Below are 27,366 nucleotides of genomic sequence, written 5' to 3'. Positions count from 1 at the left end.
GTGACTACAGGTGCCCACCACCACGCCCGGCTAAATTTTTTTATATTTTTAGTAAAGACGGGGTTTGACTGTGTTAGCCAGGATGGTGTTTTTGCCATTACAATCAATGGCAAAAACCTCAATTGTTTTTGCACCAATCAATAAACAAAAGCAACTAAGAGTGGATTCTTTTATAAACCTTAGTGAGTGGAAGCTTTTCAACTATGACATATTTCAAATGATGGCTGGGCAGATTGGCTCTCGCCTGTAATCTCAGCACTGTGGGAGGATGAGGTGGGTGGATAGCTTGAGCTCAAGAGTTTGAGACCAGCCTGGGCTTTAGTGAGATCCTGTCTCTACAGAAAATACAAAAATTAACTGGGTGTGGTGGCAAATGCCTGCATTCCCAGCTACTCAGGAGGCTGATGTGGGAGGATCCCTTGAGCCTGGGAGGCAGAGGTTGCCGTAAGCCAAGACTGTGCACCACACTCCAGCCTGGGTGACAGAGTAAGACCTTGTCTAAAATAAAATAAAATAAATAAAATAAAATATCAAATGATAACTGATAATTTTGACTAATTATAAGCTTGTGTGCCTGGGAAAAATCTCAATAAACAAAGTCAAATAAGAAACCAGGAAGGCTGGGTGCAATGGCTCACACCTGTAATCCCAGAACTTTGGGAGGCCGAGGCAGGCGGACCACCTGAGATCAGGAGTTCAAGACCAGCCTGGCCAACATGGTGAAACCCCATCTCTACTAAAAATACAAAAATTAGCCAGGTGTGGTGGTGTGCGCCTGTAATCCCAGCTACTCAGGAGGCTGTGGCAGGAGAATTGCTTGATCTGGGGAGGCAGAGGTTGCAGTGAGCTGAGATCACACCACTGCACTCCAGCCTGGGTGATGAGCGAGACTCCGTCTCAAAAAAAAAAAGAAAGAAAATTATTCAATTAAGCCACTACTTCAGAGAACTTGACAAAAATATTATACATCGCTTATTTTTGTCACTACCATAACAGAATATGTACATACCTGTGCTGAGAGGAGAACAAATTTCTTCGGAGGTAACATGTGCTGCTGTACAACAACTGGTGAATCAGTTATTGGAATATGATCCTTGTTTAAAGGTGTAATTATTTTATCTACTTTCAATTCATCTATCGCAGAAAGAGCCCAGGAATGACCATCAACACGGGCTGTCATCTATGTAAAAGAAATAAATGTTTTATACATCATATTGAAGTTACATAATGCAAAAGAAAAAACTACAGACTTAATAAAGAAGTAAATTTAATAAATAGTACATTAACATGAATATTTTTGAAAGTATTATGTAATTTTCTACTATCTTTTTTTTAAATCAGGTATTTTCTGGGTTTTTGTTTTTTGTTTTTTTTTGAGACGAAGTTGTCTAGGCTGGAGTGTAGTGGCGTGATCTTGGCTCACTGTAACCTTTGCCTCCCGGGTTCAAGTGATTCTCCTGCCTCAGCCTCCCTAGTAGCTGGGATTACAGCCATACGTCACCACGCCCAGCTAATTTTTTATTTTTAGTGGGGACGGGGTTTCTCCATGTTGGTCAGGCTGGTCTTGAACTCTCGACCTCAGGTGATCTGCCCACCTCGGCCTCCCAAAGCGCTGGGATTACAGGCATGAGCCACCACACCTGGCCTCTGGGGTTTTTTTTTTTTTTTGAGACAGCATCTTACTCTGTCACCTAAGCTGGAGTGCGCTGGCACGATCACAACTCACTGCAACCTCGACCTCCCTGGGTTCAGTTGATTCTCCCACCTCAACCTCCCAAATAGCTGGGACTACAGGAGAATGCTACCACGGCCGCCTAATTTTTCTATGTTTTGTATGAACAGGGTTTTACCATGTTGCCCAGGATGTTCTCGAACTCCTGGGCTCATGCAGTCTGCCCATCTTGGCCTCTCAAAGTGCTAATCAGGCATTACCTTTTTTTTTTCTGAGGCAGAGTCTCACCCTGTTGCCAAGGCTGGAGTGCAGTGGCCTAATCAGAGCCCACTGTAACGTCTGCTTCCCAGGTTCATGCAATTCTCCTGCCTCAGCCTTCCGAGTATCTGGGATTAGAGACGCACACCACCATACCCGGCTAATTTTTGTATTGTTATTAGAGACCGGCTTTTGCCATGTTGGCCAGGCTGGTCTCAAACTCCTGACCTCAGGTGATCTGCCTGCCTTGGCCTCTTTCCAAAGTGCCAGGATTACAGGCGTGAGCCACCATGCCCAGCCATAAGCAGGCATTTTCTATACTAATACATAAATCTTTTTGTACTAGAGGACAAGGGCAAACTTTTCTCAAGATAAACTATAAATACTCTTTAATAAAATTATAATTCTCTCAACCAAGTAACTACCTTCTACCATCTTTCCAGGATCAATTAAATCTGCTAAGATACTATCTTTCCTTTAAAAAGTATTTTACTGGCTCGGCGAGGTGGCTCACGCCTATAATCCCAGCACTTTGGGAGGTGGAGGCGGGCGGTACCCGAGGTCAGGAGTTTGAGACCAGCCAGGCCAATGTGGTGAAACCCCATCTCTACTAAAAATAGAAAAATTAGCCGGGTGTGGTGGCACACGCCTGTAATCCCAGCTACTCTGGAGGCTGAGGCAGGAGAACTGCTTGAGCCCGGGAGACGGAGGTTGCAGTGAGCCGAGATTGTGCCACTGCACTCCAGCCTGGGCGACAGAACAAGACTCTGTCACAAAAAAAAAAAAAAAAAAAAAAGTATTTTACCAGCCTAGGCAATATAATGAAGTCCCATCTCTACAAAAAATAAAAAACCACCTCGGTGTGGTGGCGTGTGCCTGTATTCCCAGCAACTCAGAAGGCTGAGGTAGGAGGATTGCTTGAACCCAGGAGTTTGAGGCTATAGTGAGCTATTATGCCACTGCACTCCACTCCAGGCAACAGAGCAAAACCCTGTCTCAGAAAAAAAAAAAAAAAAGTATTTTAATCTTCTAAAATACTTTATAATAAAAAATTTCAAGCAGCCAAAAATGTTGAATATACAGTAAAAGTCCACATGCCCAATACCTAGACTCAACAATTGTTAGCAGTTCGCCATATCTGCATTCTCTCTCTTCCTGTATATTTGTTTTATTGTACTATTTGAAAGTATAGACATCATTTATCACTCTTAAATACTTTTGCACATATCTCCTAAAAATAAGAATGTTTTCTTACAAACCATATAATAACATTTAAAAATGTTATTGGCTGGACGACACGGCTTACACCTGTAATCCCAACACATTGGGAGACCAAGGCAGGTGGATCCCTTAAGCTTTGGAATTCGAGACCAGCAGGGGCTACATGGCAAAACCCTGTCTCTATTAAAAATACAAAAAAATTAGACAAGAGTGGTGGCATGTGCCTGTAGTCCCAGCTATATGGGGGGGAGGGGGTGGCGGGTGCTGAGGTAGGAGGATCCCCTGAGCCTGGGAGGCAGTTGCAGTGAGCTCTGATTGTGCCACTGTACTCCAGCCTGGGCAACAGAGTGAAACCTTGTCTCAAAAAAAAAGTTATCAATTCCCTAATATAATTTAACACCTAACCAATATAAAATTTACCCAGCTGTTCTAATGTCTTTTATGACTATTTCTGATAACTAGGATTTGATCAAAGCTCATACACTATACTTGATGAGTTTTTTTGTTAAAAACAAAAGTCCACCTTTGTTTGAGAAAAACTCAAATATTAAATCAAATTATATGACATGCAGCATTTGTTCTAAAAAAAAAAGTTAGGTGGAGGACAGTGTCTCACACCTGTAATCCCAGCAGTTTGGGAAGCCAAGGTGGGAGGATCGCTTGAGCCCAGGAGTTCAAGACTAGTCTGGGCAATATAGTCAGACCCTGTCGCTACAAAAAATTTAAAAATCGGCTGTATGTGGTAATGCACACCTGTAGTCCCAGCCACTTGGGAGGCTGAGGTGGGAGGACTGCTTGGGCCTGGGCAACAGGGTGAGATGCTGTCTTTTAAAAGAGTAAAGAAAAAAAAAAAGTTAACATTTATGGAATGGTGCTTCCTATGAGTGCCAGGCATTGTTCTGAGTGCTTTACACACATGAGCTCATTTAGTCTCACAACTCCATCGTAGTAGGTACGATTATAACTATTATAGAGGAAGAAACAGAGAGCCAAAAGCATGTCCTCTGCTCCCCCAACACAGCATCCCAACCAGGACAGGGTTTATATCTTATTAAGTTCTGAATCCTCATAGTTTATCACAGCACAAGGCTGGTAGTACATGCTCAGTAAAGCTCAAAGAATAAAAGAAAGAAGGAGAAGGGCACTCCTTACCTCCTTATCTTCCTCCTGCTCCTACCCCAGCTCTTTGAACCTTGTCAGAAATTTGGTAGAGCTCAGGCAGACAATACTCCCATCCCTGGGAGTTCAGTTTTTACTCCTCCCACTTACACACACCTTTTTCCAGTCCCATCTGGAAGGGTTCAAATTTAAGAACCACCAAAGAACCACTAGTTTTCAGTGAAAACTAGAAGCAAAATGCCTGTGAAGAGGTAGCTCTAAAGACAGAGTACCAGACATTCACACCCCACTAGGGGCTGGTTTATCTGGTTTGATCAGCAGCCTCTGTTGGCTATGCAGGACTATTTAGGAGGACAGGCAGGAGTGAGCAGAGGACACCAAGGGGATGGAGACAGGTAGCCTCCCCTCACCTCCTTATACACTGGGGACTAGGATGGGCAGCTGGGGGCAGGGGCAGTTCGTGGGTTCATAGCAGCCTCGGCCCTCACCCAGGAAGACCATATCCACTTCATGATGTATGTGGTGATTTTTGTGTTTAAAACAAAACTGTGTGTTTGTGGGTGTCTCTTTGTTTATGTGGGAAAGAAAAATGAAATACAATAAGAAAGATGTTGGCAACTCAATTCTCTTACGTGAGGTTCAATTGACTCTTCAAACTTTATGTTTGAAAGTTTCCATAATTAAAAAAAAAACAGACAAAATTACAAAGAGATTGTTAGAATAAAATCTAAGTCACAACTGTAATAGATGGCCTCATATTTAAATAACTAAACGAGCAACATATTTAAATGAGGTAAAGATCATTTCATATGAACCTGACATGTTTTCAGAAAAAAAAAGACAACTTCAAAAAAGATGTATGTATTTTCTAGTACATTATGGAAAATATTCCATAAGGGTCCAATGTTTTCTTTAAAGATTTTTTTTTGTGATTACCACAGTAACTTCTAACCTGACAGAGGAAAACAAATAATTGACAGGATAATTTCTTTACTTTATAATTTCTAATAATACGTTATTAGAAGCAAACAGCAATACATCAGAAGATAAAAGTTTCTTCCATATTATCCTTCACTTAAAATTATATAATAGTTTTTTCAGAATTGTCAGGATAACTTACCTGGGTTTCCATCATTGGCTTTTGGAAAGGAAAAGTATCATGGTTGACACACCATAAAATATCATTATCCTCATTTTCTGAGGCTGCCATCAATAGAATACCTAAAAGTTTAATATACAAAATATTATTACATCATGTCAAATATGCATCCTCAATAACCTTAATAATTATTAGGTTAGTGCAAAAGCAATTGCGCTTTTGCAATTAAAATTATAAAACCGGGCTGGGCACGGTGGCTCATGCCTGTAATCCCAGCACTTTTGGAGGATGAGGTGGGTGGATCACGAGGTCAGGAGTCCAAGACCAGCCTAATCAACATGGTGAAACCCTGTTTCTACTAAAATACAAAAATTAGCTGGGCATGGCGGCAGGCACCTGTAATCCCAGGTACTCAGGAGGCTGAGGCAGGAGAATGGCATGAACCCAGGAGGTGGAGGTTGCAGTAAGCTGAGATTGTGCCACTGCACTCCAGCCTGGGCGCCAGAGCAAGATTCCGTCTCAAAAAAAAAAAAAAAAAAAAAAATTTTACAAAACCACAAGTACTTTTATGCCAACTTAAAATTAGCATATATAGATATACACACACAACATCAATCTTTTTTTTTTTTTTTTTTGAGACGGAGTCTCGCTGTCACCCAGGCTGGAGTGCAGTGGTGCGATCTCGGCTCACTGCAAGCTCCGCCTCCTGGGTTCACGTCATTCTCCTGCCTCAGCCTCCCGAGTAGCTGGGACTACGGCACCTGCCACCACGCCCGACTAATTTTTTGTATTTTTAGTAGAGACGAGGTTTCACCGTGTTAGCCAGGATGGTCTTGATCTCCTGACCTCGTGATCCGCCCAACTTGGCCTCCCAAAGTACTGGAATTACAGGCGTGAGCCACTGCGCCCAACCTAACATCAATCTTTATAAACAAACAAGTTACAAAATAAAATAATTCCCTGAAAGACTATATAATTATTTTTAAGGTAGACTCCTTAAGTGTTCTCAATTTTAAACTGTATTTCTCTCAGGTAAACATTTTTTTTTCACATTTTAGCATTTCTGAACTTAGGGTATATCTTGCAGTCAATGGGTTTATCAATTTAATTATTAATTTTATAAAAATATATTTAGTATATAAAAATGCCATGACTGACAAATTCACAATGTAATACAAGCTAATATTCAATGAAATACAGTTTATATACTGGTTAATTCAAACACACCATGAATAAAAATGATGAAGGTGCTAGAGGAATGGCAGAGATAAGTGTACTATAGAAGCAATTATCTGGGCCAGGTGCTGTGGCTTATGCATGTAATCCCAGCAGTTTCGGAGGCTGAGGCAGGCTGATCACTTGAGCCCAGGAGTTCGAGACCAGCCTGGGCAATAAAGTAAGACCTTATTTCAACAAAACATGAGGCAGGAGGATTGCTTGAGCCGGGGAGGTAGAGGCTGTAATGAGTCATGACTGCATATTGCACTCCTGCTTGGGTGACAGTAGACACTGTCTCAAAAAAAAAAAAAAAGGCAATTATCTCAACAAAACTCGCCAACACGGTGGCTCACGCCTATAATCCTAGCGCTTTGGGAGGCAGAGGTGGTAGGACTGCTTGAGCCCAGGAGTTTAAGACCAGCCTGGGAAACATGGTGAAACCCCGTCTCTACAAAAAATACAAAAATTAGCCAGGAGTGGTGGCACATGCCTGTAGTCCCAACTCCTCAGGAGGTTGAGCAAGGAGGATCACCTGAGCCTGGAAGGTTGAAGCTATGGTGACCCAAGATCCTGCCACTGCACTCCAGCCTGGGCAACAGAGTGAGAACCTTCCTCCCCACCCTCAAATGACTTGGAAAAATATTCTGTATTCATGGATTTGAAGACTTAACATAGTTAAGATGGCAACATGCCCCAAATTGATATACTGATTCAGCTATCACAATCCAACCTCACTTTTTTGTGTGTTTTTTGTTTTTGTTTTGAGATGGAGTCTTGCTCTGTCCCCCATGCTAGAGTGCAGCGGTAGGATCTTGGCTCACTGTAACCTTCACTTCCCCAGTTCAAGCGATTCTCTTGCCTCAGCCCACAAGAAGCTGTGACTACAGACATGCCCCCTACACCCGGCTAATTTTTGTATTTTTAGTAGAGACAGGGTTTCGCCATGTTGGCCAGGCTGGTCTTGAACTGATCTCAAGTGATCCACCTGCCTTTGCCTCCCGAAGTGTTGGGCTTACAGGCGTGAGCCACTGCACCCGGCCCCACCTCACTTTTTTTGCAGAAATTAACAAGGTGATTCTAAAATTCATATGAAAATTCAAGAGACTGAGAAGAGCCAAAATCATCTTTAAAAAAATCAGGCCAGGTGCACGGTGGCTCATGCCTGTAATCCCAGCACTTTAGGAGGCCAATGCAGACGGATCACTTGAGCTCAGGAGTTTGAGACGAGCCTAGGCAACATGGTAAAAGCCTATCTCTACAAAAAGTACAAAAATTAGCCGGGTGTGGTGGCACACACCTGTAGCCTCTCTCATCTACTCAGGAGGCTGAAGTGGGAGGACGGCATGAGCCTGGGAAGCGGAGGTTGCAGTGAGCAGAGATTGTGCTACTGCACTCCAGCCTCGGCAACAGAGCCAGACCACCTCAAAAAAAAAAAAAGATCAAAGTTGGAATAGTCACACTTATCAATTTCAAAACTTATTACAAAGCAATGGTAATCAAGACTGTGCTACTGACATAAGGATGGATAATATAGACCAACAGAATAGAACTGAGAATCCAGATTCCATACATTAACGGGTAATTCACTTCAGACAGTAAGATGAAGACAATTCAATGGGGGATATAATAGTCTTTTCAACAAATGGTGCTCAGACAGGTAGATAACCACATGCAGAAGGATGAAGTCAGATTCCTACTTCACACAACATACAAAAATTATCACAAAACAGATCAAAAACCTAAATGTAGGAGTGAAAACTACACTTTCAACTTTTGAATTTCACTACGATTTCAAATTTTATTTTAGATTCAGGAGGTATATGTGCAAATCTGTTACCTGCGTATATTGCGTGGTGCTAAGGTTTAGGGTACAATTGATTCCATCACTCAGGTACTGAGCATAAGACCCAATAGTCAGTTTTTCAACCCTTGCTCCCCTACTTCCCTGACCCTTCTAGTAGTTCCCAGTTTCTACTGTTGCCATAGGGTATTTTCAAATACTTCAAAACACCATATAATTTTAACAATTTTAAGAATATAATCTTAAATCTGATAGTATTTCAGAACTTACCTTTACTATAAAGAGCTCTATGTACTTTTGAAGGCTTTTCTACGGTTGAAGATGCTGAGAATCCAGGAGGTAAGCGGACATGAACCAGCGTCAGTGTATTAGGCCGTGCTAATGGCTGTCTGAATGGACAAGTGCTAAAATATAACCTAACACCTGAAGATGGGGTAAAATTATGCATCAGTAATAGAAAACAAGGACCTGAGGTAAATGTGTTATTGAAGCAATTACATACAGCAATGCAACACTCTGCTAAAACCATACATAACTTTCCTGACTAATTTTTATTTTTGGAGATGGAGTCTAGCTCTGTCGCCCAGGCTGGAGTGCAGTGGCGCCATCTCGGCTTACTGCAACCTCCGCCTCCCGGGTTCAAGCGATTCTCCTGCCTTAGCCTCCCAGGTAGCTGAGACTACAGGCATGTGCCACCACACCCGTCTAATTTGTTTTATTTTTATTTATTTATTTTTTTGAGACAGAATCTTGCTCTGTCTCCCAGGCTGGAGTGTAGTGGCGCGATCTTGGCTCACTGTAAGCTCCGCCTACCAGGTTCACACCATTCTCCTGCCTCAGCCTCCCGAGTAGCTGGGACTACAGGTGCCTGCCACCATGTCTGGCTAATTTTTTGTGTTTTTAGTAGAGATGGGGTTTCACCGTGTTAGCCAGGATGGTCTTGATCTCCTGACCTCAGGATCCACCCACCTTGGCCTCCCAAAGTGCTGGGATCACAGGTGTGAGCCACCGCACCCGGCTCCCCTGACTGATCTTAAATTACCATATAGACTATCTGCTAAAATATATATCTAAGAAAACGTAACTCGAAATTGAGAGGTGAATCAATACATTTCATTAGAAAGAACTTGCAAAGACAAACCAAGAAATCTTGTGTTCCAATTCAGGCTTTGTTACAAAATGTCAGCCACTGCGCCTTTTAGGCTTGGCTTTTGTTTTGCTTTTTTACTGGTTTTTTGAGAAAAGATCTTGCCCTATTGCCCAGGGTGAAGTGTAGTAGCATAATCTCAGCTCACTGTAGCCTCAAACTCCTGGGCTCAAGTGATCTTTCCATGACAGCCTCCCAAGCAGCTGGTACTACAAGGCCGTGCCATCACACCTAGCTAATTTTTGTATTTTTAGTAGAGACGGGGTTACAGAGTTTCACCATGTTGCTCAGGTTAGTCTTGAACTCCTGGCTTCAGGCAATCTGCCTGCCTTGATCTCCCAAAGCGCTAGGATTACAAATGTGAGCTACCATGCCTGGCCTAAGTTTGGTTTTATATCTATAAAATGAAGAAACAGAATTAGAAAAATCTCCCAGTTTTCAAAATCCTTTATTTTACAAACTATTTATATGGCTTTACGGCAGATATAGAAGTAAAAATATATTTCTAATCATAAATTTCCAAATCTAAGAATTTTCAGAAGTTGTAACAGTAATAGCAGATATGTAAATAAAACAACATACCTGCATGTGTGACAGCCAATAACTGACAGTCCAGTGATTCAGAATTTTCAATCACTGCTATTTGGACAATTGGTTTAAAAACAGAACGATCGATGGTCCTAAAAGAAAGGAGAAAATAAAGTGTATTTTTAAAATGTGTCTGCTAAATTATAAGAAACATTTCCCATCAGAATGTTTACATATTTCCATATTTTCCTTTTTTTTTTTTTTTTTTTTTTTGAGATGTAGTCTCACTCTGTCACCCAGGCTGGAGGAGAGTGGCGTGATCTCGGCTCACTGCAATCTCCGCCTCCCAGGTTCAAGCAATTCTCCTGCCTCAGCCTCCTGAGTAGCTGGGATTACGGGCTCGCGCCAGCACGCCCAGGTAATTTTTGTGTTGTTAGTAGAGACAGGGTTTCATCGTGTTGGCCAGGCTGGTCTTGAACTCCTGACCTCGCGTGAGCGTGATCCGCCCGCCTCGGCCTTCCAAAGTGCTGGGATTGGGATTACAGGCGTGAGCCACCGTGCCCGACCACATATTTCCATATTTTCTTTTTTTTTTTCTTTTTTCTTTTTTTTGAGACGGAGTCTTGCTCTGTCGCCCAGGCTGGAGTGCAGTGGCGCCATCTCCACTCGCTGCAAGCTCCACCTGCCAGGTTCACGCCATTCTCCTGCCTCAGCCTCCCAAGTAGCTGGGACTACAGGCACCCGCCACCACGCCTGGCTAATTTTTTGTATTTTTAGTAGAGATGGGGTTTCACTGTGTTAGCCAGGATGGTCTCGATCTCCTGACCTCATGATCCGCCTGCCTTGGCCTCCCAAAGTGCTGGCATTACAGGTGTGAGCCACCGCTCCCGGCCTTATATTTTCTAAATATGCTAAATAATTTAAGACTAGCTTCTTAGGAAAGTAATACAAGAGCAGCAAGAACTGGAAAAACTCTGGAATGTGTATTTTTTACATTTATATTGTTAAGAGTAACCCTATTTTCAAACAAAGATCACAAAAAAAGACTAAAACCATTGGGTGAATGGTTGGTGGGGAGCAGTGTTCTCAGTGTCAAAGTATCATTACTGCTAATTAAAAAAGGAGAAAGGCCGGGTGCAGTGACTCACGCCTGTAATTCCAGCACTTTGGGAAGCCGAGGTGGGCAGATCACCTGAGGTCAAGAGTTCAAGACTGGCCTGGTCAACATGGTGAACCCCCGTCTCTACTAAAAATACAAAAAAATTAGCCAGGGGTGGTAGCGCATGCCTGTAATCCCAGCTACTTGGGAGGCTGAAGCAGAAGAATCATTTGAACCCAAGGTGGAGGTTGCAGTGAGCTGAGATCACGTCACTGCAGTCCAGCCTGGGCAACAGACTGAGACTCTATCTCAAGGGGGAAAAAAAAGGGAGAAAATGGATCTTTATAATGTAGACATTTGGTTAAAATCACCTCAATAAAGTTTTCAACAGTGAGAAAACTGCTATTATGTGTCTCTTGATATAATGTAGTAAGACATTTCACATTGCCTATGTAATACTGGCTAAAAGATATATTACTGCTTGGTGAGGTGGCTCATGCCTCAAATCCTAGCATTTTGAGAGGCTGAGGCAGTCAGATCACTTGAGGCCAGGAGTTCGAGACCAGCCTGCTCAACATGGTGAAACCCCAACTCTACTAAAAAATATATAAAAATTAGCCGAGAATAGTGGCGCACATCTAGAGTCCCAGCTACTTGGGTGGCTGAGGCACGAGAATCACTGGAACTCGGAGGCAGAGGTTGCTGTGAGCCAAGATAGCACCATGGCACTCCAGACTGGGTGACAGAGCAAAACTCTGTCTCAAAGAAAAAAAAGAAAGAAAGAAAGAAAAAATACATATACATATATAAAATACATATAAACATCATATATAAAATATATTACTCAGAATCTAATTATAAAAAAAGATAAATTTAGAAATTTGTATAATTATCCTGCCCTTCCTTCCAAACGTCAATATTATAAAAAAAAAAAAAGGTGGCCAGGGGGCTGTTTTATATTAAAGAGACTAACAACCAATCCAATTCATAAATTCTGATATAACTGGAGAAAAATGGAAAGAAAAACAACTATAAAAGATTTTGAAGCCAGGCGCAGTGGCTCACGCCTGTAATCCCAGCACTTTGGGAGGCTGAGGCATAAAAGCTGGCCAACATGGTAAAACCCCGTCTCTACTAAAAATACAAAAATTACCCAGGTGTGCTGGTGTGCACCTGTAGTCCCAGCTACTCGGGAGGCCGAGGCAGGAGAACTGCTTGAACCCGGGAGGTGGAGGTTGCAGTGAGCCAAGATCGTGCCACTACATTCCAGCCTGGGTGACAGAGCAAGACTCCATCTCAAAAAAAAAAAAAAAAGATTTTGGGGGCATGGTGGTTCACATCTGTAATCCCAGAATCCCAGGACTGTGAGAGGCTGAGGCAGACACGTCACTTGAGCCCAGGAGTTCAAGACCAGCCAGGGCAACATGGTGAGATCCCCTCTCTACAAAAAATACAAAAATTAGCCAGGTGGAGGTGTCCGTGCCTGTGGTCCCAGCTGCTTGGGAGGCTAAAGTTGGAGGATCACCTGAGCCTAGGGAGGTCAAGCACCACTGCACTCAATCCTGGGCAGCAGAGTTAAAAAAAAAAAAAGATTTTGGGGACTACTGGGCAATTTTAATATGGACTAAGTATATTGTTGTTGTGTAACAGACTAAAGGCATGTCGGTGGCTCATGCCTGTAATCCCAGCACTTTGAGAGGCTGAGACATGTGGATTGCTTGACCTCAGGAGTTCAAGACCAGCCTGGGCAACAATGGTGAAACCCCGTCTGTACCAAAAATACAAAAAATTAGCCAGATGTGGTGGCACACGTCTGTGGTCTCAGCTACTCAAGAGGCTGAGATGTGAGGATGCCTTGAGCCTGGGAGGAGGAGGAGGCTGCAGTAAGCCATGATCGCACCACTGTACTCCAGCCTGGGTATCAGAGTGCGACTCCATTTCAAAAAAAAAAAAAAAAGTCATGATGTCTACAATGTACTTTCAAATGGCTTATAAGACAGGCAACAAAGAGGCAAAATGTTAAAATTGAGATAAAGAGTGTATTAGTTTTGCCGGGTGCAGTGGCTCATGCCTGTAATCACAACACTTTGGGAGGCCAAGGCGCGCGGATAACAAGGTCAGGAGTTCGTGACCATCCTGGCCAGCATGGTGAAACCCTGTCTCTACTGAAAATACAAAAAATTAGCCAGGCACAGTGGTGCGCGCCTATAGTCCCAGCTGCTCGGGAGGGTGAGGCAGGAGCATTGCTTGAACCCGGCAGGCAGAGGGTGCAGTGAGCTGAGACTGCAACACTGCACTCCAGCCTGGGTGACGTGACAGAGTGAGATTCCATCTCAAAAAAAAAAAAGTGTATTAGTTTTTGTCACATTGTTCTTTTAATTTTTTTGTGGATTCGAAAAAAATTCCAGAAAAAAATTAGAGGGAAAAACAGAAAATTATGTGTTTTCAATTGTGTCTGCCTTCAGAATTTTTTTCTTGTCACTGAAGAATAAAACAAAACAAAAAGCCTGAGCAAGATAGCAAGACCCCAGTCTACTAAAAATAAAATTAGGTGCGCATGGTGGCACACACCTATAGTCATAGCTACTCAGGAAGCTTAGGCATAAAGATCACGTCAGCCCAGGAAATTGAGGCTACAGCAGACTACAATTGCAACACTGCACTCCAGTCTGGGCAACAGAGTGAAACCCTGTCTGAAAAAAAAAACAAAAAGTTGATTTATTTCACTCTGATTGTAGCAATAATCTAGGCACAATGACAACAGAGGTTGAAAAATTTGAGGCCTTCATTATAAAAAGAGTGTTTGCAGATGGGGTGCAGTGGCTCATGCCTGTAATCCCAGCACTTCGGGAGGCCAAGGCAGGCAGATCACCTCAGGTCAGGAGGTCGAGACCAGCCTGGCCAACATGGTGAAACCCCATCTCTACTGAAAATACAAAAATTAGCCAGGTGTGGTGGCAGGCGCCTGTAATTCCAGCTACTCAGGAGGCTAAGGCAGGAGAATCGCTTGAACCCGGGAGGTGGAGGTTGCAGGGAGCCAAGTCGCGCCATTGCACTCCAGCCTGGGGGACAAGAGTGAGACTGTCTCGGAAAAAAAAAAAAAAAGAGAGAGAGAGTGTTTGCAGCTTGACCAAGGTAGTTGGGATATGTGCAAATGGTAATGCAGATTGTCTGAAGACTTGGCTTCCGCGTTAGGTTCTTGTACTTATTTAGGAGTTAGATCTCAGGCAAATCATCCCTTAGTTTCAGTTTCCTCATGAATAAAATGGGTACTACAACTTTGAAATATTGTGTTCTGTACTTGTGTCAATAATCAGACCAACTAAGCTTGAACCACACATGTCTGTTAAAAGAGTGAGTAGTGGCCGGGTGCAGTGGCTCATGCCTGTAACCCCAGCACTTTGGGAGGCCAGAGCGGGTGTATTGCTTGAGTCCAGGAGTTCAAGACCAGTCTGGGCAACATGGTGAAGCCCTGTCTCTATAAAAAATAGAAAAATTCACCAGGTGTGGTGGCATGTGCCTGTAGTCCTAGCCGCTCGGGAGGCTTAGGTGGGAGAATCGCTTAAGCCCAGGAGGTGGTGATTGCAGCAAGCTGAGATGGAGCCACTGCACTCCAGCCTGGGCAACAGAGCGAGACTCCATCTCAAAAAGAAGCAAACAAAAAACCGAAAGAGTGAATAGTTAAAAGTGGGGAAACTTTGAGACATGCAGTTTCCTAGTCATGATCCCTATGTAAAGTTGCCAGGAAAAACACATGTCAAGCTGTACTTTACGTAGTAAAACCAGTCTACCTTATATTTCCAACTATCAAACATAAGAATAAAAGAGTCTCAAGCTGGGCGCGGTGGCTCACGCCTGTAATCCCAGCACTTTGGGAGGCCGAGGCAGGTGGATCACCTGAGGTCGGGAGTTCGAGACCAGCCTGACCAACATGGAGAAAACCCCATCTCTACTAAAAATACAAAATTAGCTGGGTGTGATGGCGCATGCCTGTAGTCCCAGCTACTCAGGAGGCTACGGCAGGAGAATCACTTGAACCCGGGAGACAGAGGTTGCAGTGAGCCGAGACTGCACCATTGCACTCCAGCCTGGACAACAAGAGTGAAACTCCATCTCAAAAAAAAAAAAAAAAAAGTCTTGGCCAGGCACGGTGGCTCACGCCTATAATCTCCACATTTTGGGAGGCGTGGTGGGTAGATTACCTGAGGTCAGGAGTTAGAGACCAGCCTGGCCAACACGGCGAAACCCAATCTCTACTAAAAACACAAAAATTAGGCTGGGCGTGGTGGCTCATGCCTGTAATCCCAGCACTTTGGGAGGTTGAGGCGGGCGGATCACGAGGTCAAGAGATCGAAGCCATCCTGGCCAACATGGTGAAACCCTGTCTCTACTAAAAATACAAAATTAGCTGGGCATGGTGGTGCATGTCCGTAATCCCAGCTACTCGGGAGGCTGAGGCAGGAGAATCGCTTGAACGCGTGAGGCAGAAGTTGCGGTGAGCAGAGATAGCACCACTGCACTCCCGCCTGGGCAACAAGAGCAAAACTCCATCTCAAAAAATATATATACAAAAATTAGCCAGGCATGATGGCAGGCACCTGTAATCTCAGCTACCAGGGAGCCTGTGGCAGGAGAATCAGTTGAACCCAGGAGGTGGAGGTTGCAGTGAGCCAAGATTGTGTCACTGCACTCCAGCCTGGGTGACAGAGTGAGACCCTGTCTCAAAAAAAAAAAATAAATAAATAAATAAATAAAGGAGTCTCTAACAGCTCCGTTTCAAACATAATGTAGAGTGTCATCTCTTCAACATTCCTTGTCTTTTAGAGACATTTTGATGAGGGAATAATATACTTTTAGAAGGCTACACACAAATAGTATAATTATGCCTGCAAATGAAATGCTTAATAATAAATTACATGTTACCTAGCAATGTTACCAGCAGCAGAGACAACGGCATTCTGTGACACAGAGGCAACTCTGCTCATTCCTTGTCCATCTTGTCCCAAATCATACACCTGTGAATACAAAATCATTCTCACTTAAACATGATTATATACTATACACATATTATTAAACTCTTCCTTTTAAGGGATCCTTTAATATTGGTATTTAATACAAACATGAAAACATTCAGATGCGAAATTTCATAGAAAGGGGCCCCTTCTGAGAAGTGAGTTGGGCTTTTTTTTTTTTGAGACGAAGTCTTGCCCTATTGCCCAGGCTGGAGGGCAAAGGCATGATCTCGGCTCACTGCAACCTCCGCCGCCCAGGTTCAAATGATTCTCCTGCCTCAGCCTCCCAAGTAGCTGGGATTAAAGGCACATACCACCACACCTGGCTAATTTTTGTATTTTTAGTAGAGGCAGGGTTTCATCATGTTGGCTAGACTGGTCTCAAACTCCAGACCTCAGGTGATCCGCCCACCTTGGCCTCCCAAAGTGCTGGGATTACAGGCTTGAGCCACCATGCCCAGCAGGCTTTTTTTTTTTTAGTTACACAGTTCATAGAAAAATTTAAGAGGCGGGAATTGTCTTCCTTAAAAATAAGGATTTATTTGACTCTTAATGGTATAATAATATTAATACTAACCTGTATTACTCCTTTCTCAGATCGTGTATATAAAATATTTCTAGAATTATCAATTGCAATTTGAAGAATAGGATCTAAAAGTAAGACCAAAAAAAAAAAAAGAGAAAAACGTAAACCCAAGGATTAACAAAGCAAATACATTAGCTAGTTACAACAAACTGTTGAATCAGAACTTTGTATTCAGGGGCTTTCTACTCTCTTGCTTTGTAGTTAAATCCTAGGATGTTTGCATAAGATCCAGTCCAAAAAGCATTTTGGTCAGACAACACATGAAAAAAACACACGCTAAATACTGTGACTGGGTTATGAGCATAGAAAGTAAGTTATTTTGTCCTCTAAATGAATTTTAAGCCAAACTGAAAACAAATTCTAAGTTATTTTTTCATGAAATAACTTAGAAAATAAATTCTAAGTTATTTAAACATTAATGAATGTTTACTACATCCTAAAAACACAGAATAAGTATACCTGGTCCTTTATGTTAAGAAACTTCCAGTTTGGCCTAATTGATTGTGTGAAAGAAAATAATTTTAAAATTCAGTCATATTAATCTTTGGGTATACAGATCTTATTTTGCCAAAGCATTTTAAAAATTATTTCACCTGTTGAAATCTCTCAGTTCATTAAAAGCTAAGATATATTCTTTTTATACTGGAAATTTGTTCTAGACCAAGCAAACAATGTATTAGCTGTCTGAATGTCTGTCTCTCTCACATACATACACATATTTTGGTTTAATTATGTACAGCTGTTTTAGACGCAAGTTCTTTGATGCTACATTTATAGGAAATAAGTAAACTGGAGAACAAAATCCACACTTTCTCTGTTATGATCTCCTTACCCTTTAAAAGACCTTATGAATATATAAGAAATGCTACTTAACATAACAAATTGTTTCAATTAAGAATGATAATTTCTGAAGAAAATGTTGAGGGAACAATGTGTTAGAAATTAGTTGTACTTGCCAAATTTATTGTTTTCTACTTACCATCTTCTGAGAACGTGAATTGTAGCAAGGAAGGAACAAGGAAAGAAAGTGAGCTCTTTGAGTGGTTTATTTTCCTACATCTTTGGCTAAACCACCCTGCTTCAGCCTTAAAGAAAAAAGTAGAAAGAAGACTTATAAAAGTATGTAACTCCCTTACAATAACTACTGTATATCCATATTTATAAAAACCTTCAAGTCTTCATGAAATATCAGTTATAATCACTAATACCAGTTATAATCAACAAAACAAGACATATTATTCAAAATTAACTACTGAGTTTAGTCCATAATTTAAAATATCAACCAAATACTGACAAGGAAAGAATTTCAAGACATACTGTTAGATGAAAAGCCAGTTATGGGCTGGGCACAGTGGCTCGCACCTATAAATCCTAGCACTTTGGGAGGCCAAGGCAGGTGGATCATTTGAGGTCAGGAGTTCGAGACCAGCCTAGCCAACATGATGAAACTCTGCCTCTAATAAAAACACAAAAATTAGCTGGATGTGGTGGTGCACGCCTGTAATCCCAGCTACTGGGAGGCTGAGGCAGGAGAACTGCTTAAACCCAGGGGATGGAGGTTGCAGTGAGCTAAGATTCAGCCACTGCATTCCAGCCTGGGTGATACAGTGAGACTCCATCACATTAAAAAAAAAAAAAAAAAAAAGCAATTATGAATTAAATCAATAATCCAAGTGAAAACACATATTTGCAAAAGTGCATTTTGTATTTGTATATGTGTATACACACACAAACACATATGCATAGATATCTATAGAGACATTGATGTCTGCTTTATGTTCCACAAGGACATACATAGAATTAATAATGACTTTTACCTCTGAGGGCTGAGTTTTGTAGGCATGGTGTAGTCATGGGGACTACAGCTTCAACTGTATGCTTGAATATTTACCATAAAAATATATTAATGTCCTTATATAATTAGAAAACAAAATAAAGGCTTATCTTTCCCTACTCCATCAAGAGAGAAAAAAAAACGTTTACAAATGTCAGACTTACCTGGTAGGCTACTTCATATAAACAGCCATCCTTTCCAGCCAAGAAAATTCTGCCATTATCAGTGGAAGTTATTGTTAAAAGGTAAGTATTATCAGTAGGAAGAGAATATAAAGGATCTGGAAGCAACTGCATTCCACTAGACAAACTATCATTAAGAACTCCAGAACCTATTTAAGAAAGAATACATAAATCAGTTTATTAGCTACTCCACAGTTTTTAAAAATCTTTGCATTATCATCAGAATCTATGTTTACTCAATTCTTTTTTTTTTTTCTTGAGACAGTCTTACTCTGTCACCCAGGCTGGGTGCAGTGGCCCGATCTCAGCTCACTGCAAGCTCTACCTCCCGGGTTCATGTCATTCTCCTGCCTCAGCCTCCCGAGTAGCTGGGACTACAGGCGCCCGCCACCATGCCCAGCTAATTTTTTTTTGTATTTTTAGTAGAGGCGAGGTTTCACCGTGTTAGCCAGGATGGTCTCGATCTCCTGATCTCGTGATCCGCCTGCCTCGGCCTCCCAGAGTGCTAAGATTATAGGCAAGAGCCACCATACCCAACCTTACTCAATTCTTACTGACAATTAACATAGTCAACAGCTTCTATAATATACATTTTAAAATTACTAAAAGAAGTCTGATACAATTTGATAATTCAAGTTAAACAGAACCTGCAGAGTGTGTGAGTATGTGTGTGTGTGTGTGTGCCTGTGTGTTTATTATATAGTAAGATAATAAACAAGAAACTAACCCGGCCGGGTGCCGTGGCTCATGCCTGTAATCCCAGCACTTTGGGAGGCCCAGGTGGGCAGATCACCTGAGGTCGGCAGTTCAAGACCAGCCTGACCAACATGAAGACACCCCGTCTCTTCTAAAAATACAAAATTAGGCCGGGCACAGTGGCTCACACCTGTAATCCCAGCACTTTGGGAGGCCAAGGCAGGTGGATCACGAGGTCAGGAGTTCAAGAACAGCCTGGCCAACACAGTAAAACCTTGTCTCTACTAAAAATACAAAAAAATTAGCTGGGTGTGGTAGTGGGTGCCTGTAATCCCAGCTACTTGGGAGGCTGAGGCAGGAGAATCGCTTGAACCTGGGAGGCAGAGGTTGCACTGAGCCAAGATTGCACCACTACACTCCAGCCCGGGCGACAGTGCAAGACTCCCTTATCAAAAACAAACAAACAAACAAAAAAACAAAATTAGCCGGGTATGGTGGTGCATGCCTGTAATCCCAGCAACTCAAGAGACTGAGGCAGGAGAATCACTTGAGCCTGGGAGGCAGAGGATGCGGTAAGCCGAGATCACGCCATTGCACTGCAGCCTGGGCAACAAGAGCGAAAATCCGTCTCAAAAAACAAAACAAAACAAAACAAAAAACTAACCCAATGTTAACTTGTGGAAAAAAGCCTGAGGATTTGGCAGTAATAATCATTAATGTGAGTCAATGGAATTCAACATTTCACCCAGATTAGCTTTTAACTGTAATATCAATTGGCCAAAATACTATTATTTTAAAAAACGTTAACATGTGGGTTGCCATACCTGTTTGCAAATTAGCATAGCTGAGTCCAAGAATTACTATGTCTACAGGGGTCGCCAAAACCAGGAGGTGTCGCACATGAGGTTGAAAGATGCCTAAGATAAAGTAGACACAGGGCAGGAATACTTTCAGCATTTAAGCACTAACAGAGTAAGCTTTTATTACCACTAAAGTGAGCTACTAATTAAATGGTATATGAAAAGTCTGGATGCAGTTTAGTCAATTCTGTTGTTAAAAATATTATTATGTATGATCATTTAAATAAGTAAATTTTGAATGTCATCAAGATAATGAAGAGGAAAAAAAGTTAATAGCAGTGGAAAAGAACCACCTTAGAAAACAATCACTTCAGTATTTAATGCTATTTTAAAAGTGTTATATTACAAAATAGTTTAAATATATTAAAATATAGAGATGTATATTTGTATATCCATGTTCATAGCAGTGTTTTCCACAATAACTAAAAGGTGAAAACAAAATCCAAGTGTCCATCGATAGATGCATTAAAAAAAATGACATATATATATACACACACATACAAAATGGAATACTACTGAACTTTCAAAAGTAAGAAAGTTGGCTGGGCACAGTGGCTCACGCCTGTAATCCCGTGGGAGGCTGAGGCAGGCAAATCACCTGAGGTCAGGAGTTCGAGACCAGCCTGGCCAACATGGTGAAACCCCATCTCTACTAAAAACAAAAAATTAGCCGAGTGTGGTGGCACGTGCCTGTAGTACCAGCTACTTGAGAGGCTGAGGCAGGAGAATTGCTTGAACCCGGGAGGCAGGGGTTGCAGTGAGCCAAGATCACGCCATTACACCCCAGTGTGGACGACAGAGTGAGACTCCATCTCAAAAAAAATAAAAAAATAAAAACATAAAAGGAAAAATGTTCTGATGCATGCTGTAACACAGATGAACCTTGAGGACATAGGTTAAATAAAATGAGCCAGTCACAAAATGACCAATATAGTACCATATGATTCCATTTATATGAGGAAACCTAGAATAGTCAAATTCTTACAGACAAAAAGTGGAATGGTTACTACCAACCGCTGAGGGAAGGAGGAACAGGAGTTTTTAGTTAATAGGTACAGTTTCCGTTTTACAAAATACAGAGTTCTAGATATAGATGGTGGTGAAGGTTACACAATAACGTGAATGGACTTAATACCACTGAAGTGTAGGCTTAAAAACAGTTAAGATGGCAAAGTTTGTATTATGTGTATTTTACCACAATTAAAATATATATAATAGATTTCATTTTGAATTGCAAATAAAAGCTAGACAATTTTAGAAAATAAAACTTACACCTATAGTTATCTACAAAAGAAAAGATTACAACCTTGATAATAGTATAGAGCAATATTTATACACTTAATGCATCTCTTTTAGATTCTATGTAAAGGACATACATTTGCTTTGCTTTTCTTTTTGAGACAGAGTTTCACTCTTGTTGCCCAGGCTGGAGTGCAGTGGCTTGATCTCGGCTCACTATAACCTCTGCCTCCCGGGTTCAAGTGATCCTCCTGCCTCAGCCTCCCGAGTAGGTGAGATTACAGGCATATGGCACCATGCCCAGCTTATTTTGTATTTTTAGTAGAGACACGGTTTCACCATGTGGTCAGGCTTGTCTCGAACTCCTGACCTCAGTTGATCCACCCGCCCCAGCCTCCCAAAGTGCTGGGATTACAGGCGTGAACCAACGCACCCAGTGTCTTTATTTCTTCTTTTTTTTTTTTTTTGAGACAGGGTCTTGCTCTGCTGCCCAGGCTGGAGTGCAGTGGCAGAATCAAGGCTTACTGCAGCCTTGTCCTCCTATGCTCAAGCGATCCTCCCGCTTCAGCCTCATGAATAGCTGGGACTACAGGCACGCACCACCATGCCTGGCTTATGTTTCTGTTTGTTGCAGAGACAGGGTATCACCACGTTGCCCAGGCTGGTCTTGAAGTCTCAGACTCAGGTGATCTGCTCGCCTCAGCCTCACAAAGTGCTGGGATTACAGGTGTGAGCCACCACACCCAGCCTGAAAATATATTTTCAATGCAAGTAAATAAATAGTGTATAAAATGTCGGTTTGGGCTGGGCGTGGTGGCTCACGCCTGTAATCTCAGCACTTTGAGAGGCAGAGACGGGCGGATCACTTGAGGTCAGGAGTTCGAGACCAGCCTGACCAACATGGTGAAACCCTGTCTCTACTAAAAATACAAAAATTAGCCAGGCCTGCTGGCGGGCGCCTGTAATCCCAGCTACTCGGGAGGCTAAGGCAGAAGAATCGCTTGAACCCGGGAGGCGGAGGTTGCAGTGAGCCGAGATCGTGCCATTGCACTCCAGCCTGGGCGACAGAATGAGACTCCATCTCAAAAAAAAAAAGAAGTCTGTTTTTACTTAACTGAGTATCTATAATTGCAAAATGGCCATAATCTTAAAAAATTTCACTTAGGCCTTGCAAAAAAGTAATTTTTGTCTATTATTTCCTCCTATAAAAAGGTACATTTGGCTGCACAGTGGCTCACATCTGTAATACCAGGACTTTCAGAGGCCAAGGTGGGCGGATCGCTTGAGGCCAGGTGTTAAAGACTAGCCTGGCCAACGTGGCCAAACCACATGCTACTAAAAATACAAAAATTAGCCGGGAATGGTGGCACATGCCTGAAATTCCAGCTACTCAGGAGCCTGAGGCAGGAGAATCGCTTAAACCCAGGAGGCGGAGGTTGTAGTGAGCACCAAGGTGACTCCACTGTACTCCAGCCTGGGTGACAGTGAGACTCTGTTTCAAAAAAAAAAAAGTACGGTTAAAGAATGTGTGTGTGTGTGTGTGTATATATATATATATATTTATTTGTTTGTTTGTTTTTTGTTTTTTTGAGGCGAAGTCTCACTCTGTTGCCCAGGCTGGAGTGCAGTGGCGTGATCTTGGCTCACTGCACGCTCCACCTCCCAGGTTCACACAATTCTCCTGCCTCAGCCTCCCAAGTAGCTGGGACTACAGGCGACCACCACCACGCCCAGCTAATTTTTTGTATTTTTAGTAGAGATGGGGTTTCACTGTGTTAGTCAGGATGGTCTCGATCTCCTGACCTCATGATCCACCCACCTTGGCCTCCCAAAGTGCTGGGATTACAGGCACAAGCCACCATGTCCAGCCAAGAATATATTTTAAATTTAAATCAGTCAATTCTCCTTCCTAGTAACTCTGATAAGAGATTTGGCATTATGCTGGGCATGGTGGCTCACGTCTGTAATCCCAAACACTTTGGGAGGCCGAGGTGGGCGGATCACCTGAGGTCGGGAGTTTGAGACCAGCCCGACCAACATGGAGAATTCCCGTCTCTACTAAAAATATAAAATTAGCCAAGCGTGGTGGTGCATGCCTGTAATCCCAGCTACTTGGGAGGCTGAGGCAGGAGAATCGCTTGAACCCAGGAGGCGGAGGTTGCAGTGAGCCGAGATCACGCCATTACACTCCAGCCTGGGCAACAAGAGCAAAATTCCATCTCAAAAAAAAAAAAAAAAAAATAGAGATTTGGCATTATGAGGGTGAAAGAGTAAGTCAAACAATGCTTGTGATATCTACAAGATTTAATTTACTCTGAACTCTGTTCTCACTTCCATGGGCTATCAGGACTATGGCCAGGGCATGGCAGCTCATGCCTATAATACCAGCACTTTGGGAGACCGATGTGGGAGGATCACCTGAGGTCAGGAGTTCGAAACCAGCATGGCCAACATGGCGAAACCCTGTCTCTACTAAAAATATAAAAATTAGGCGTGGTGACATGCGTTTATAATCCCAGCTACTTGAGAGGCTGAGGCAGGAGAATCGCTTGAACTCAGGAGGCGAGACTGCAGTGAGCACCAAGGTGGCTAAACTGCACTCTAGCCTGGGCAACAGAGTGAGACTCTGTAACAGAAAAAAAAAGAAAGGTACACTTAAAGGATATATTTTAAATTTAAATCAATCAATTCTCCTTCTCAGTAACTCTGATAAGAGATTTGGCATTATGAGGGTGAAACAATAAGTTAAACAATGCTTGTGACGTTTCTAAGATTTACTCTAAACTCTGTTCTCACTTCCACGGGCTATCAAGAATATGGCCAGGGCACGGCGGCTCACGCCTGTAATCCCAGCACATTGGGAGGCCAAGGTAGGCAAATCACCTGAGGTCAACAGTTCAAAACCAGCCTGGCCAACATGGCAAAACCCTGCTCTACTAAAAATATAAAAATTAGCTGGGCATGGTGGCACATGCCTGTAATCCCAGCTACTTGGAAGGCTGAGGCAAGAGAATCGCTCGATCCTGGGAGGCGGAGGCTGCAGTGAGCGGAGATCACGCCACTGCACTCCAGCCTGGGCAACAGAGCGAGACTCTGTCTCAAAAAAGAAAACGACTAAAAAAATGGCCAGGTGCAGTGGCTCACAAGTGTAAACCCACCATCCCTGAGGTGGGTGGATTGCTTGAGCACAGGAGTTCAAGACCAGCCTGGGCAACATGGCAAAACCCCATCTCTACAAAAATTAGCCTGGTGTGGTAGCACAAAACTGTAGTCCCAGCTACTTGGGAGGCTGAGGTGGGAGGGTCTCCTGAGCCTGGGCGGTTGAGGCTGTAGTGAGCCATGATCATGCCACTGCACTCCAGCCCGGGTGATAGAGTAAGACCTTAATCTCAAAAAAAAAAAAAAAAAAAAAAAGAGAAAGACAGACTAATAAAATGCAGACACTAAAATTTTTCTTAACATTAAATTCAGCAATTGATGAAAAATCTATAGTGCAAAACCTTCAGGTATATCAAGAAAGAGCAGTAAAAAGCAAATAAAATAAAATTCAAAAAATTACAGTTTAACATTTTTAAAGGCAGTGTCACTTATACCATTAAAGTAAACAGTTAAACATTAATAATCACTTTACATATTTCTAATTAGAATTCAAAATAAAACTTCAATGGAAAATACAATTGTTTAAAAAAGGGTGTTGTCAGCCAGGCGCGGTGGCTTACATCTGTAATCCCAGCACTTTGGGAAGCTGAGGCAGGCGGATCACCTGAGGTCAGGAGTTGAGACCAGCCTGGCCAACATGGCGGAACCCCGTCTCTACTAAAAATACAAAAATTAGCTGGGTGTGGTGGCACACGCCCGTAATCCCAGCTATTCGGGAGGCTGAGGCAGGAGAACTGCTTGAACCCAGGAGGCGGAGATTGCAGTGAGCCAAGATTGCGCCACTGCACTCCAGCCTACTCGATGGAACGAGACTCCATCTCGAAAAAAATGTGTGTTGTTGTTCAGGTCTATACCATTTGGAGTTTACATATACAAACATAATCTCTTCCTTATAGTTTTATTTCTTACCTGCTTTTGGCTTCACAAGCCCCACAGCAAGAATAGTCTCACTAAGTCCATCAAAATAGGCAAGGTCTCCTCTGTGAATAAATGAAGAAAAACATGTTACACATATAAAGCAAATAGGCCAGATGTGGTGGCTCATGTCTTTAATCCCAGTACTTTGGGAGTCTGAGGCAGGAGGATTGCCTGAGCCCAGAAGTTCGAGACCAGCCTGGGCAACATAGTGAGACTGTCTCTACAAAAAAGAAACAAAAAATTAGCCAGGCATGGGGGTGTGAGGCCACTGAGTTGGCAGGATCGCAAAGGCCTAGGAGGTTCAGGCTGCAGTGAGTAGTGATCATGCCACTGCACTCCAGTCTGGGTGACAAAGTGAGAGCCTGTCTCAAAAAAGAAAAGAAAAGAAAAACAGAAAACCAAGTATTATCTTACAATGATCTTTATTATTATTATTACTATTATTTTTGAGACAAGGTCCAGCTCTGTCACCCAGGCTGAAGTGCAGTGGCACAATCTTGGCTCACTGCAATCTCCACTTCACACCTGGCTAATTTTTGTATTTTTTGTAGAGACAAGGTTTGGCCATATTGCCCAGGCTGGTGTTGAACTCCTGAATGCTCTTTATTAGTTAAATAAATTTAAACACAGAATATAATGAAAAGACTGGCTGGGCACAGTGGCTCACACCTGTAATCCCAGCACTTTGGGAGGCCGGGGTGGGCGAATCACAAGGTCAGGAGATTGAGACCATCCTGGCCAACGTGGTGAAACCCTGTCTCTACTAAAATACAAAAAATTAGCCCGGCATGGTGGCGCACGCCTGTGGTCCCAGCTACTCGGGAGGGTGAGGCAGGAGAATCACTTGAACCCGGGAGGCAGAGTTGCAGTGAGCCGAGATCACACCACTGCACTCCAGCCTGGCTAGAGAACGAGACTCCGTCTCAAAAAAAAAAAAAGACTGGGAGAGGTGGCTCATGCCTGTAATCTCAGCACTTTGGGAGGGTGAGGCAGGAGCCCAGGAGAGTTCAAGACCCTGGGAAACATAGTGAGACTTGGTCTTTATGAAAAATTTATATATAACTTTTTCATTTTATATATATTGAATATATATAAATTTTTTCATTATATATATAATGAAAAAATAAGCAAACAAAACTGTTTCAGTTCCAAGACCCAGGGATCCAGACCTGCTTATGGCTAAGGATGAACTAGAAAAATAGGGAAACACAAAAATAGAAAATGCTGCTCCCCATTCCAAACATCTCCACAACAGGGCTGCACATCAAGTAATAGCAATCTACTGCTGGGGCAGGGGTAAGGGTAAGAAGAGGGCCATCTTACAAGGATGGAATCACAGGAAGAGCCTAAGACTGAGGATGTAAGAGGAACACTGAGAAAAAATCTCCAGTAAACCAACTTGCACCCTAAGTACAACAACAGAACCCAAATCCAGCTCAAGTCCTGACCTGGAAAAAGGCAATTCCCCATATAATAAAGATATGCTATACCTTAGCCAAGGAAAAGACATGCCCATTTCTAAGAATAAATACCACTTGCTACTTACTTACAGTATCTACTGTCTTAACATGATTTCTGGCTTTCAATTAAGAAATCATGAGACACAAAATAACAAGAAAAAAAACCCCAGTGTCAAGAAACAAAGTAATCAATAGAACCAGACTCAGCTATGAATCCAAACTATCAGACAAGAAATGTAAAGTAACTATGAACTATAC

General features: G+C 42.5%; 1 protein-coding gene across 2 annotated transcripts in view; it reads right to left on the bottom strand.

Annotated features, from left to right (window-relative positions):
- NUP155 (nucleoporin 155) overlaps positions 1-27,366 on the bottom strand; it is an 87,588-nt gene that overhangs the window by 46,106 nt on the left and 14,116 nt on the right. For both annotated transcript variants that reach the window (XM_034960156.3, XM_034960158.2), the window contains exons 4-13: positions 25,640-25,710; positions 20,297-20,389; positions 18,759-18,925; positions 17,740-17,845; positions 16,752-16,825; positions 16,086-16,177; positions 10,118-10,215; positions 8,659-8,811; positions 5,391-5,491; positions 1,010-1,180 (exon numbers count right to left, since the gene is read on the bottom strand). In XM_034960156.3, the coding sequence (XP_034816047.1) occupies positions 1,010-1,180; positions 5,391-5,491; positions 8,659-8,811; positions 10,118-10,215; positions 16,086-16,177; positions 16,752-16,825; positions 17,740-17,845; positions 18,759-18,925; positions 20,297-20,389; positions 25,640-25,710 (1,126 nt within the window). The remainder of the gene's footprint in view (positions 1-1,009; positions 1,181-5,390; positions 5,492-8,658; positions 8,812-10,117; positions 10,216-16,085; positions 16,178-16,751; positions 16,826-17,739; positions 17,846-18,758; positions 18,926-20,296; positions 20,390-25,639; positions 25,711-27,366) is intronic.

Source organism: Pan paniscus, chromosome 4 (genome assembly GCF_029289425.2).
Source record: "Pan paniscus chromosome 4, NHGRI_mPanPan1-v2.0_pri, whole genome shotgun sequence".
In the NCBI taxonomy this organism is placed as follows: domain Eukaryota; kingdom Metazoa; phylum Chordata; class Mammalia; order Primates; family Hominidae; genus Pan; species Pan paniscus.
The sequence above is the reverse complement of the archived record's forward strand: the minus strand, read 5'-3'. Positions and strand labels throughout refer to the sequence as shown.